Raw genomic sequence first — 14,537 nt, 5'->3', positions numbered from 1 at the left:
AGATTTGTTCTTCATAGGAAAGCCTGCAATTAATAGGGATGCTAAATCAACTTGCATCAGGGCAACAGTGTTTGGCTGTAAAAGCAGAGAAGTATTTCTTAAATGAGCCTGACATATCACAAGGAAGTGACATTTTAATCCTTTAAAATAAAGATACTATATGATGATAAAGTATAACCATTTTCTTCTCACTACAGGGAGCTGCATCAAGAGCAGTTCTGGAGAAGTTTAATCAACAGAAAAACAGGCATAAAGGGAAAGCAGAATCTCTCTCCTTATCTGTAGTAAAATATCTGTCATCATTACAGAAATCTGGTGCAGTTTCTGAGGTTTGGTTTGTATGTGCAAAGTATCTGTAAATCTCTCAAATCAATGCTGAGGTTATTTCTGCTTTTCCTCTTTTCCAGCTGGCTACAGGAGAGCTCTGGTCAGCTGGAAGAGAGAGGGTATGAAAGTTTCTGTAAGGTGTGGAGTGGAAAAGAAATGCTCACCTTTTTGCACAAAATGGGAATAACTGGTATTACTTTTCCCATTTTACAGGTAATGTTGTGTGCTGTATAAATGAGTACCACAGTGCATAATACTGGTGCTGTTAAACATCTTAAAATGGACATGAGTTAAATGCAAACAGATCTTTTAATTCACTGCAATACTGAAAAGTTACCTGAAAATGGTCCTCCACAAATTCCAGTAGCTGGAGTGGATTGCTCCTGGTTTTCATCAGGAATCAATGCTTTAAAGGATATAATTGATCACATACAATTATTTCAATGGAACTATTGAGCCTGTGATAGTTCTGCAGTTGCATCCAGCTGCATTTTTATTGACTGTTGAAACGTTTTTACCCTATTTTCAAGCTGATCCCTCCTTTCTGAGTAAGCCAGATATGTTAAAAGCATTGTTAAAAATGAAGGGCATTGTTCCTTTTCTCTTTGCCCCCTTCCCTCTGGCTTTCTGGGTATCTGAGGTGAATTTTGTATCTGTACTAACTTGGGTTTTGAGAAGACATTTAGCATGTTTTTAATACGGAATTTGCCTCTTGCAGAAACATCTTCTGACTGTCCTGGAAAAAGAAGAGAAAATGTCTGTGCATGGCAGAGAAGAACTTGTTGAGATCCCAGTTGTGAGCCCTGCCACGCAGATAGTGCTGAAAGGGCTCTTCATGGTCCTTCTGTGTCTCTTCAAAGAGAACAGCAGGTCAGTGAAGTGCAGGGCCTGAGCTCTGGGCTGGCCTTAGCTGAGCTGCTTTGCCAAACTGCCTCTTTCATGTGGGAACACCTCAGCTGCAGAGTTTGGCTTCTGAGCAAAGCTCACCTTTGGGCAGAATTTAAACACTACCAAATTGGTTTTCACTTCATAAATTAAATATTGAAGAAATTTATTTGATATGTTGCCATATGAAATGTGTATGTTGTTCATTTCTCTGTCTAGCACTTATCATTTGACTGTCTTCAAATTTTGACTACTAATGCCAGCAAGTTACTAAAAATTACTGATTTAAACCTTATTTTAAAAATACTAAGTATTGCAAGGTTTCACTGTCTTTTTGGAAATGATTTGTTCTTCAATTATAAATGCATTGAAACAACACTGTCTCAACTTTATGAGCTTAATGCTCACAATTTGATTGCTTAATTTTAGTTTTTACTGATCTTTCCATATCTCTTTACAGGTTTGCAGATGATTACAGGGTTGCTCTACAGCAAACTTACACTTGGACGAATGAAAACCAACAAGAAGATTCAGATTCAAGTTCCTTCTTTGCCAGGCCCAGGCACAGAAAGAAGTCCAGGCAGAAAACCCTCGTGCACATGCTGAATTTTTGGTGCCTGAACCCCGCTGTGGTGAGCTGGGTGTGGAGGGGGAGGCCCAAAGGAACCGGAGTGGTAACAAATACCTGTCTTAAAGTGATGGTATTGATTCTTCTCAATTCCCTCTTTTCTTTCTCCCACCTAGGCTTTTTCTGACCTCAGTGAGGTCAGGACCATTGTCCTGACATCTGGAACACTCTCTCCCATGGACTCATTTTCTTCAGAGCTCGGCGTGAAGTTTTCGATTCAGCTGGAGGCGAATCACGTGATTCGGAACTCCCAGGTAAGCTCTGCTCCCTCCCCGAGCTGTAACACTGTCTGTGCTGCAGGGAACAGTAAAGAAAAGGGGTGACAGACCCTTCTGCAAGCTAAAGGAATTGTCCAGAGCAGACTGTTGTTGGATTGAAACAGCAGCAATTTTTAGGCATGCACTTCCCTGGGAGAGCTGAGGTCATGCTGTGTTGGTAATGGCCACCTTACTGGTTATCATAGAATCAAAGAATGGATTGGGTTGGAAAAGACCTCCGAGATCATCAAGTCCAACCCTTGGTCCAACTCCAGTCCCTTTACCAGATCATGGCACTCAGTGCCACGGCCAAGCTCACTTTAAAACCCTCCAGGGATGGGGAATCCACCGCCTCTCTGGGCAGCCCATTCCAATGCCTGAGCAATCTCTCTGGAAAGGATTTTTTTCTGCTCTCCAACTTCAATTTCCCCTGGCAGAGCTTGAGCCCATCGTGCCCTCTTGTCCTATTGCTGAGTGTCTGGGAGAAGAGACCAACCCCCACCTGGCTGGAACTCCCCTTCAGGCAGTTCCAGACAGTGCTGAGGTCACCTCTGAGCCTCCTCTTCTCCAGGCTAAACACCCCCAGCTCCCTCAGCCTCTCCCCACAGCACTTGTGCTCCAGTCCCTTCTCCAGCCTCGTTGCTCTTCCCTGGCCCTGCTCCAGCCCCTCAATCCCTTTCCTGACCTGAGGGGCCCAGAACTGAACACAACACTCAAGGTGTGGCCTCACCAGCACTGAGTCCAGGGGAAGGGTCACTGCCCTGGGCCTTCTGGCCACGCTAGTTTGGATCCAGGCCAGGATCCCATTGGCCTTCTTGGCCACCTGGGCACACTGTTGGCTCCTGTTGAGCTTCCTGTCCCTCAGTCCCCCCAGGTCCCTCTGCCTGGCTGCTCTCCAGCCACTCTGTGCCCAGCCTGAAGCGCTGCAGGGCTTGGGGTGGGCAAAGGGCAGGACCTGCACTTGGCCTTGTTGAACTTCATCCCATTGGAATCAGGTTATGAAGTACTGGAGTGAATTTCTTTAGAAATATCTCAGTGTTTCCCTCACCCCTGAAGTGTCACTGCTGCACTGCTCCCACGTGCTGTGTTCCTGATGTGACCCTGTGCTGTGCCCTCCCCAGGTGTGGGTGGGCACGGTGGGCGCCGGCCCCAGCGGGCGCAGGTTGTGTGCCACCTTCCGGCACACCGAGACCTTCGAGTTCCAGGATGAGGTGGGAGCGCTGCTGCTCGAGGTGTGCCAGGCAGTGGGCCAAGGCATCCTGTGCTTCCTGCCATCCTACAAGGTAAGGGCATCCTGAGCCACACTCTTCCTTCCACTGAAGCCACACCCCTTACTTGGAAATGCACTGTGTAATCTTGTGCTTTTGCATCAACATACACAAGTATTTATAAAATGTATTGCAATAACACAGAGTGATTATATTGTCATTGCTGGGTGGTTATACTTCCTGGCACTCAAACATGTTCATATTTGTTTTCATCAGTTGTCTGTCTTAGTTATGAGTGCAATTGTTTTGATTAGTTTTACCCAAGAAAAGCCACACTGATCTGCATTTTCTTACATTGTTTCTTTAAAGCTTTTGAAATTATTTATTAACATTTAATATTCTCCTCCATGTAAGCACATGTCATGGAAGGAAACTGCATGTGTGTTGCTCAGGAACAAGGATGCCTTTGCATATCCCTTCTGTGCTGTTGGAATGCAGAATTCATCCAGTTCATTTCTTCTTCCCTTGTTTCTTGTTCCATTTCACTGCATTGCAGATTGGAGTATATTTTTCTTGAGTCGAGGGAATTGCTCACTGGCAGTGGCTGAAAGGAATCAAATTTCTGCATTTCAAACTATGCAATATCTAATTTCACTGACAACAGATTCCTAATTATGGTTAATCTGTACCTCCCAGTAGTTCTGCTTTCTTCTCTGTTGGCTCCTGCTGTTATTTGTGGGCAGGAACAGGAATATAAACCTGCAGTATAATTCTGTAATTCATACTCATTGTAATGCTTGCAAGGGTCTGACTTTTGAAAATTTTAAATAATCATTAATGATTTAAAAAAATAATTTTAACAAAGAAACCAAAAACATCTCAAAAAAAAACCCTCAAAAAATCCTCCCAAGTGATCGACTGCCTCCAGTATAATGGGAATAAAGGTTTCAGACCTTTCCTCTCATTTCTCAAGTTCATTAACAGAGAATATTTCACAAAATGAAGTAAAACCTATTTATTCCTTTGTGCAAACCCTCCATGTTTTACTGTTTGACTGATGGGGCTGCAAAGATTTCCTGGCCGTGCCTCAGGAACTGGAGCCACCAGTGCAGTTCCTGGCACCAACCACTGGGTGACCACATCAGACCGGGTAATGGAAGCCACTGGAAAAGCAGATTACTGACTGTACACTTATTTAACACAGCTACAAACCCACGATCTTACATGCGAAGGGAGTGATCTGACAGGAAATTTCACGTGGATTTTATGTAGGAATTGAGCTGGAGCACATTTCAGTTCTCAGTGTTACCTTCATGGCTGATCTTACAGATACAGACCTGACAAACATTTCTGAACGTTTGTGTGAGAATATTAATATGAATTGCAAGTATAGAGAGCCTTTGTAATGACATTTAATGGGGGAGGAAAGGGCTTGTTGGGCAGCTCTGGAACCTTCCCCCAGCCCCGTCCCTGAGTCTCTCTGAAAGGTCAACCCGCTCCATGCCCAGTGTGCTGTTCTTTATGGGAATACTGCCCTGAGCCCAGGCAAAGTATTGATAAATACAAATTGCACACAATTGAGGGATGATATTTTAAAATCACATTGCCAATATTTTTCTATGGATGCCCTTTTTCTTTCTACTACTTTTATTCTGGATTGGGTTGCCTGTAAGTCTGAGATTAATAAGTTGAAAGCACAGACTAATGTAAGCATGTTAGTACAGGGGAAAACAAGGTCTTTTTCTATCATCATCATCCAGAATATTTGCATTTCAAAACTGATTTTTGGAGATTTTCTCAGGAAATTGCTGCCTCTCTTTAAAAACTACAACTTTTAAAGGATTTTTTCAAGGCTGTCAAGATCTGATTAATACACGTGGTCATGGACTTCACTACTAATAGTTAAGCAGATTCCTTGAGGGCTCCACCTGTTTGAGGAATTGAAGCTTCAGCTTTGGAATAAGTGAAAAATGAAGTATTTTTGTATGTCTGGAAAGTGAGGACAACATTGATTTTGAGTAATATCTATCCAGGTAATTTGCTGGAGCTGCAATTTGGTTGGGCATGTACACTGAGTTTGTTTGGAATTACTGCTGGCAATGGGAATGCAAAAAAAAAAGCAACAGTAGAGACATTTACCTTTATCTTCATCAGGTATTTGAATAAATATATTTTAATTGAAAAGTGACTGTTTAAAATACCTGTATGGCAAATATCTGGAGTGAATAATGCCCTGGAGGAAAACATGGATGGGCAGACAACACATTGGCACGTTTGATAGGTGTTTGTTCTGCACAGCTGTGATGCCATGGGCCATCAGTGGGATTATTTATCAACAGCATTCGAAATTTTATTGTCATTTTTGGCCTTCTGGCACACTTTTTGAAAAATAAGCTTAATCTTAACAGTTACTAAATTGCAAACCTGGGTCATTTTTAGGGCTGTGAAAACTGGTGATAGTATGCAACAAAAATGCATTTATGTGAAAATCAGTAGCAACTCTGGCAAAAACACTCTATAAAAGAGAGTATCAGAAGGTGAAAAGATTACCCAGAAATCTAAGATGCTTTTAAACAAGATTAAGATAAGGCCCATTAGAGCTCATGTTGCCGACCTGTCTGCATTAAGATATATCTTGCCTGGTGCTGCATCTTAGATGATTCATTCAATATGTGTCATATCAAAGTCAAGGTATCCAGCAAGGAGAAAAATGCTAATGCTTATAAATTTTAGTGATAATCCATCATGATGAATTAACTGACCTTTCTTAGTAGCTTTTTTTTTATACCAAGTAAGCTTTGGAGAATGATGTTAATGCTGGTGTGGTTGGTTTGTTGTGTTTTCCTGGGAGGGATTGATGGTTAATTTGTAGCTGCTAATTGAAAAGTCTTAACTTGGAAACAAAATGTTTTAAATTGAGGGTTTGAATGACTGTTTTTAACAGGGAAACTTATGAACTGATAATTCTTTGCCTGAGAACCCAAGCTTACTGCAGGGGGGTTGGCTGGATCACATTTAAAGTTTCTTCCTGCCCAAAATATTCTGTGACCATAAATTGGCATTGCCATGGACTGTGTGAGTGAGGAAGGTGGCACAATTAGCATGTATGGGCATGTAACTAATTAATGCTGCACTGCATTGGCTGTTCTGCTTGACCGTATTGGGGTAAGGCTTATAGTGATAAAAAGTAGCAAAACGAAACACTAAATTTCACATTTGAGCTTCTGTGTACCTCGTATTTTAAGAGCTGCCAGCTCAGGGTTGAAGCTCTGTCAGTCTCATCCCCTTTTCCTGCGCTCAGGGCTGAGGGTGTTTTGTCAGTGGAACAGCCAGGGCTGGGTGACAGTGAGTCCCTTTGGACTGGAAGCTCTGTGTTTATTGCTTGGCTCCCTTTCCAGGTGTGAGGGATCACCCAAAGCTGTGGGCAGGTGCTGTTCACCCTCCCATTGCCAGACCCCTCCTGACAGTGCCACCCAGTGCAGCCAGGCAGGTCTGGAGGACATGGATTGGCTCTGTGGCAGTGTGTGGCAGTGTGTGGCAGTGTGTGGCAGTGTGTGGCAGTGTGTGGCAGTGTGTGGCAGTGTGTGGCAGTGTGTGGCAGTGTGTGGCAGTGTGTGATAGTGTGGCAGTGTGTGACAGTGTGTGACAGTGTGGCAGCAGAGCTGAGCTGGCTGGGGAGCTGCAGAGACAGAGTGGAATAAACAGGAGGGACCTCAGTTTGCCCTCTGTGTCTACCTGGGTGTGAGCCCTGGCACATGCAGTGCCCTGGCCTGGGTGTGACTGTGCCACCCCTCTGTGTGACACAGAGGAAGGAGGGAGACTCCCTGAAGGGAAGTTCTGGCCAGGTGGGGGTTGGTCTCTTCTCCCAGGCACTCAGCAAGAGGACAAGGGGGCACGATGGGCTCAAGCTCTGCCAGGGGAAATTGAAGTTGGAGAGCAGAAAAAACTTTTTTGCAAAGAGAGTGCTCAGGGATTGGAATGGGCTGCCCAGAGAGGGGGTGGATTCCCCATCCCTGGAGGTTTTTCAGCTGAGCTTGGCCGTGGCACTGAGTGCCATGATCTGGTAAAGGGACTGGAGTTGGACCAAGGGTTGGACTTGATGATCTCGGAGGTCTTTTCCAACCCAATCCATTCTGTGATTCTATAAGACCAGTCCATCCTTAGCTCTGAATGTCCTCCTATTCTTTGAGTGAGACAAACCCTTTTCTTGCTGAGGTACATGAGATTGGTGGAAATTATTCTTTTCACCAAGTCTGTTTCAGAGTGGCAGGAAATGAACTGAACACTGTAAAACCAACAGAATATTTGAATTTCTAAAACTTGCCCAAAACATGGATTTGTAAATAAGAGACCAAATTTTTTCTGCCATCAATAAAACAAACCAGTGCTGCCTTCAGACAACTTTTACTTATTTAATAAATTACCTCAATAAATTTCCAAAAGATGGTAGTCTGTTTAGCCAGGCCTATTAAAAGCATTAAGATTCAGGCACTGGCTGTTAAAATGAGTAAATGGCAATATCACAAAGTTAAACAAATGCCAAAAAACATTTTCCAGAGGACTGGGATTGTAACAATACCATTAATGAGGGCAAAGAGGTTTTAATGCAATTTGCACATTCTAAAGTTTCAAAAAGAGGTTTTGAGGTAGTGCATTATTAATGTTCTGAACATCTGGAACTATGTAAAGCCACAGACATTGAGCAAGTGCAGGGTTTCCCCACTAGGTCTGATGCTGACTGATTTCCTCCCGAGCCAAAAGCTTGTTTTAAGAAGTTTGAGACAGTAAAATGACAATATCCAGATAAGAGATAAACATTCCTCAGTGTCTTTTGGCTTGTAATGTGTATGGAGGGAAAATTGGAAACCATTAGATTTGTGCAGTTAAAAGGTGGATTGGAAATTAAATAGGAAAATAGTTGTTTGCTCCACAGATGGTTCAGTCACACTGATTGAAGGGCTTATGTGAGGAATTATCTAGTTAGTTCCATAAGATTGGGGGTTTTATCCTGTTAGGTGGATCCATGTATTATATACAGGATAAATGTTTTATCAGAGTAGTGTTCTCCTTGATATTCTGTTGGCAGCTGTAGAAGTGCTTTGAGGAAGGGATTCACTCTTGTGTGTAAATATTTGCAGGTTTCAGGGATCTGTGTGCAGCAAGTGTGGTTTCCTACAGAAATGTGTTCTTTAAAGTTACAAAAACATTAACTTTGTGTATAATTTCAATGTTAGTGTGACTGACATTGTTACAGCCTTTAAAGGGAACAGGGATGTTTGTGTGGCATCCAGTTTTAGTTGCTTTGACTCCGGCTCATACCCCACATCACATTCCCTGGGATGAAAGGAGACGAGGCCTTTAAAAAGGTTTGGCATATCAGGGGTAAGTTATGAAATAACTGTCAATTAATAATGCTCCTCACTTTCTGCCCAGCATTTGCTCTCTGCTGCCAGGGAAAGGCTTCCTCATGTGCTGGAGCCAAACAGCTGCAGTGGTGCTGGGACAGCATGAGAGAAACCCTCAATCCAGGAGAGGGCTTTGGGGACTAGAATCCTGTCAGCCTGTTCCCTCAAACCCGGGCAAGAGCCTCTCTCTCAGTGGAAGGGGAGCAGAGTGAGGGAAGGGCAACTGTGAGGAGCACTCTGGGCCCTGTGCTGGCACCAAGGACTGGCAATGCCCCTGGAAGGCTCTGGAGTTGTTCTGGTGGCTCAAGGGCTCAGGAGGCCTCCCGACACTGGAGTGACCCTTTGGGGTTTCTTAGTTTTCTTTGGAAGGAAAAAGCTCATTGCCAGGTTCTAAAGCTGGGCCTTTTGCCTCACTCTGGTGAAAATCTTGGTAAAGTGATTTCTGAGACATGATTTTGGCAAAATGTGCTTTAAAAAAGCTGAATTCCAATGACTCAAAAATTATTCATTTCAACATTTGTACCTAATCTTACTCTGCACTGGTAGTTTTCTCTCTGAACTTTATCTCAACTTCTTTGTTTTATGGGATTTTTTGTTGCCATTAATCATATACAGTATCTACTTTCAGTTTAATTCTCTATTTTTCCATCATTTAAATATCTCTAAAATAAACTGTCCAGCTATTGAAGCTCAAATCCATCCAAAAGAACAATTTTCAGACTCAATGTACATTATCTGAGGTGTCTTCTGAGGGCTCCAGCAGCTCCTGTAAGTCTGATGTGATTTCTGAAGTCTCCAGTTTTTCCCATGGAGTTGGGCACAGACGTCTCTGAACATCACTGTGTGAGGGAAGATTTTTAGCCATTCCATCGTGGCTCTGCTTTGGACTCTGAGACTGTTGTGATGAATTTGGTTCAAACAGAACAGTAGCAGAAGGAATAATGAAGTTTGTACACAAATGATTAGAACAAGAGTTCTTCTATACTCAGGTATATAATATTTATCTTTCATGTCCTCAATCAAATTCCTGTGCCCAACTAAGTCTGCAGATGGAGCTGGCACTTCACACCCTGACAGGATCATTTTTGAGGAGTTACAGAGGCCACAGCAAACACACAGCCAGAGTAGTGCAGGATGATGCTCCAAAGGAGCTGAAGTCCTCCTGAACTTTATCATGATTTGTTAGAATGTTTTCACTTACAGCTTTTTGACCTTTAGTTGTCTGGGTTTGGGGTTTTTGTTGGTTGCTTTTCCCCACTGCTTGGTTACCAAGAACAGGCCAAGAAAATGTTGGGCTACATCAAAGATAAAATCTAATCCTTGGGGGTGATAACTGACAATCTGGACAGTTGCACAATATGTGCTTTCTTTCTTGAAAAATGAGACAGGATCCTAGATACATGCAACATTTAGGGAGTGATTTTCCTGATTTCTGGGAAATCAGAGACAATCCAAACATCAGGAGAAGGTAGAGGAGATGATCCAGGAGAATGTCTGGATTCTTCCCTCTGTCCTTGCCATCCTCCCTGTGCTATTGTGAATTCCGTGTAAGCTGTTCACATCTCCTGAACAAAGGAGAAGTTTTCATCTTTTTTTGTTTTATTTTTTTTCCTGGTTAGTGTTCAGGTGGCCTTGTGAACTGAGGTGGCTCCTCAGGAGGTCAGGGAAGTGTCAGGCAGCTCAAGGGAAGGGATGATATTGTACATTCAAGGCAGGGACCGTGAGCATCCCTTATTTCAGTCTCAGGGATGAAACATTACTGGGGGTTTTTTTTAGACATGTTTTCCGGTGGTTGAGCTTACTAGGAGAGCAAGGATACTTGTTTGGAAGTTCTGATGTTTTCCTGAAATGTGGTTGATGTTTTGAAGCTGTTGGTGTGAGGCTGCAGCGTCCCTGAGCGTGTCTGGCTGTGTATTAACCAAGAAACCGGAGACTCACTCAGGTGAATATTCTGGGTGAGTGGCAATTGGGGTGAGGTGACATGAAAGTGATGAACTGCTGTGACTGCTCGTGCTGTGGAGCCCCCAGCAGTGGGATGGGGCTGTTTGCTGCCCACCTGCCCCTCTCATTGCAGTGAGACCCTTCACTCACTGTGCAGTAGCCCCTGCTGGGGGGTCCGAGACTCTCCCTCAGCCCTGCCGGCTCAGGGGACATTTCCAGCTGTGGGTTGGATCCCACAGGATCCTTTTGAATTCCTGGCTGCAAAGAATGAACCAATACACTCCCCATGACTTCCTGAGCTGCTGAGTGACCAGCCAGGGCTGTGCAATTATTCAGGTGCCCTGTGGCACTTGCTTTTTACACGGAGCAGACACTTGGTGATGGGGCTGCGCTGCACACACAGCACAATCCGCAGCGACAGGCCCTGGCAGATTATTGGATATTATGTCTGAAAAAATTAGATGCCATACTGGTAGATGAGTGTATTGCCTGGGAATTTCACACCCTGAGAGCTGTGCAGTTTAATATTTCATTACACTGTTAATTTAAATACCCTGAGCTTACAGCATCAGGAAAATAAACTAAAAATCTATTATTGTTTCTCACTTCTGAGCTGGGACTTGTGGAAGTGCTGCAAGCTGAATTGTTGTATCTAGTTAACACATGCTCCAATTTCCCTTGTAATTAGCACTTTCTGCTTGCATATTTTTCCTCCCATTTAAATAGGAACTGCATTGAAAATGAGTTTTCACAGTCAAGAAGTTTGCACTCTGTGAGTGATGGAGTCCAGACAGTAAATAACAATTACAGTCAACATGTTTCTTTCCTCAGAGCTTTTCATGACAGGGTAAGAAAGGGTGGGAAACAGCAGTCATGAGTAGGGAACAATATCCATAAGCAACAGTATTTTTAAGAAGAAAGTGTTTCTTGGCCAGTTTTCTTTGACATTCACGTTGTTCTGAATCATTGAAACCTTCAGAGTTCTGGTTCCTTTGGTTTCTGTGAGAGGTTCAGTGGCTGATGTGGCAGAGAAGTGACTTCTTCATGTGTGAAAAACCCTGTATATGAGACAAAATATCCCTGAAAGGATATATTTAGGGAGCATGTTCTGCATCAGCAATGTAGCAGCATGTACAGGAATCTGAATAGTAAATGCATTGCAAGGAATGCTTGGGCTGTTTTAAATGCAGAGAAATTCTACTTCACTGGGGAGTCAGGAAGGCAGCAACTTGTGTCTTGGAAAATCCTCTTAGTTGCTAATTGGGCACCCAGTCTTAGTGAGAACACTTAATTAGTGAGACAGTGTATTCTAAAGACTATTGGTTGCGTTTGGATTCAGTTCACAGCTTGTTAATGGATTATTTCTAGCAAAAATGTTTTGAAACAATAACTTGCAGTTGCTTACATTGTAAACTTTGTTTTCAGCTTTTCCTTCCCTTTTTTGATCATGAGGTGAGAAGTTATTGTCTTAAGGTTGAGATATTCTGAAAAGTCTGTTCTCCATTCCTACTTTTTTTTAGGGGGCCAGAAGGGAAGGAGGGAGAAGGGATCAAGTTGTCTACTTTGGTGAAATGCTTAGACTAACTTCTTTATTTTTTTATTTTTAATTGTGTGAGGCATGTGGTGAAAGTATATTCAGCATTTACTGTTGAGAAAAGAGATGGTCTAGGTCAGTGTCAGTTGTGGTGTTCAGAGCAGAGGGAAAGCTCAGAGCTGTTCCTGTCCCAGCCTGGGGTTGTTTCCCCAGGACAGGCACCTGGAGCACCATGGCCATGGTCTCATGCCCAGGATTCCACTCTGCTCCCTTGGGATCAGCTTTGCCAGGTGTTCTGTGCTTCACTGCTGATGTGCCACCAAGACAACCTGGGATTTTTTCCTCTTTATTCTGGGAGGAAAGGAGGTCAGAGATGACTGAGCTTGGGCTCTGACCAGTGAAGGGCAGCAGTGGGAGGGTGATTTCATTCCAGGACAGTTTATCACTCAGGGTTTTATTCCAGGCCAGGAGCTAAACAAGGCTTTGGGAAGTATTTTTTTCTGGAGAGCTTCTCCTGGCATGAAAGATTGCTCTCTCCCTGGAAGGAGGAGGTGTAATGATAGCCTAGGGTGGATGTACAAGCAGTTCCTGGAACACACAAAGCTCTTGTCTTGGTTAATTTTAAAACCACAAAAGAAACCCTGTTTTGAACCAGGTTGTTTCTAAACACCTGCGATGGAGCTCAGACACTGAACACTTCAAAGGCTCTCCAGGCTGGTTGGGGGGAAAACATGTTAGGTTTTTTGGGCAAAGATTTCTGTGAAAAAAAGCTTCTTTAGCTGTAGGAGCAACATATTAACAGTGTTATTCTTGAGTCTTTGGCGTGCAAAACATTTCATTTTTCATTACTGTTGTCGCCGTTCACATATTCCATTATTTAAGGAGGTTATTGAAAAATTGATGGTATGTTGGTACCAGAGAGACATCCTGTGGGCTGCAGTGTTGATTTATGGCACATGGAGCACAGTTCAGTGCTTCAGTTTCCTGCTGGTGAGCGGCACTTTGTCATTGTCCCTAAAGAAAAATCATACCAGTGCAATCCCCTGTGCTTGGCCCAAGTTGAGTGATGCATACTGTGCCTTGGAAAATGATGATAAATTATTCACCTTGTATTGTGCTGGAGTGTGCACATGGTGATCAGAATCTTGTTCATAATACAGAGTTTTTCACCATGTTCGGGCTTTAGTTTAATTATGTAGCTGAGTTGCACAGGAGCTTTATCTGTTTTTTTTCTTTTTTTTTTTTTTTTATTTCCCCCTCAGTGTCTGCTGAGCCTTCGTGGGCTAACACAGATTTTACCTGCATTTCCCAGCATGTTGTGGGTATCTCAACACCAGTCTTAGCCCTGAATATTTGCTTTCATTTCCTGTTTAAATTTTTCCTTGAGAAAATCAGCACTTCTCAACTTAGAGACACCTTTTCCATGCAGGTTCTTGCCAATGACACTTAGATTGTTTTAAAGTTTTATTCTTCCAACTCCTTTTTTTCTGGGGTGAAGAAAAGGTGGGAGATTTGAGTGCACAGTCCCTTGGAATAGCACAGGCAGTAGTGGTGGAGGTTTCAGTGGAGGGGCAGCTTTTTCCCAGGGGATGTGTTGAGGACAGACCCCTGCTAGGAAAATGGAAAGGTTCTGTGCTCTTTCCTCATAACTCTGGAGGAAAGTAAAACACCAGAACAAACGTGTGACATGAGGTCCCCTTGCAGCTCCTTGGGTTCCATCTCTGCACAGTTCAAGGCTTTCCAATGAAATGTAAATTTTCTCACAGAAGAGCAGAACCTGCTGAGCTTCCTCCAACCTCAGCAATTTGATGGTTTTTGAGTTTTGGAATCATGACTGTCTGTGCAAGTTCAGGTTTTTTAAATCACTCTCCTTTAAGCTAATTTTGCTTTTATTTTCTGCACTTGCTTAGAGTTTTGCTGTAGGGGATGGTAAGAGTTAACACTTAACTACTCATTAGAAAACCTTCATCAGCTGATGAGGAGAAGGTCTGAAAACCATGAGGAATGTGTGTGTCCCTCTGGAAGTTCTGACAGGAACATGACATGGTCTCAGTCCTCACAAGCTCTGCTTTTGTTTCAGGCCTTTTCATGTTCTACCCACACTAAAATTCCTCTCTGTATTGCCTGCTTTTCATATTCCTTAATCCACAGCAATCCAGCTCCCTGGACATACCATGTTCCCTGTATTCTTTAATTATTGCATTTATGATTTACAGAAAAAATGTTGAATAATTTTTTTTATTTACTATTTTCTATTTTGCTGTTATGGGGCATTTCATTCCAGAGGCTTTGGGACACTTTGGGAAGGGAAATTGGGCAGAAATTCCCCTGGAATTGATGCTCTGGAAACCA

The 14,537-nt window shown here is 43.1% G+C and overlaps 1 protein-coding gene across 2 annotated transcripts in view; it reads left to right on the top strand.

Annotated features, from left to right (window-relative positions):
- Nucleotides 1-14,537, top strand: part of BRIP1 (BRCA1 interacting DNA helicase 1) — a 54,657-nt gene that overhangs the window by 14,587 nt on the left and 25,533 nt on the right. For both annotated transcript variants that reach the window (XM_071575061.1, XM_071575062.1), the window contains exons 10-14: nt 408-540; nt 1,046-1,197; nt 1,673-1,844; nt 1,957-2,094; nt 3,219-3,380. In XM_071575061.1, coding sequence (XP_071431162.1) covers nt 408-540; nt 1,046-1,197; nt 1,673-1,844; nt 1,957-2,094; nt 3,219-3,380 — 757 coding nt within the window. The remainder of the gene's footprint in view (nt 1-407; nt 541-1,045; nt 1,198-1,672; nt 1,845-1,956; nt 2,095-3,218; nt 3,381-14,537) is intronic.

This window comes from Pithys albifrons, chromosome 21 (genome assembly GCF_047495875.1).
Source record: "Pithys albifrons albifrons isolate INPA30051 chromosome 21, PitAlb_v1, whole genome shotgun sequence".
Classification (NCBI taxonomy): Eukaryota; Metazoa; Chordata; class Aves; order Passeriformes; family Thamnophilidae; genus Pithys; species Pithys albifrons.
Note: the sequence above shows the minus strand (reverse complement) of the source record. Positions and strands in the feature narration are given on the sequence as shown.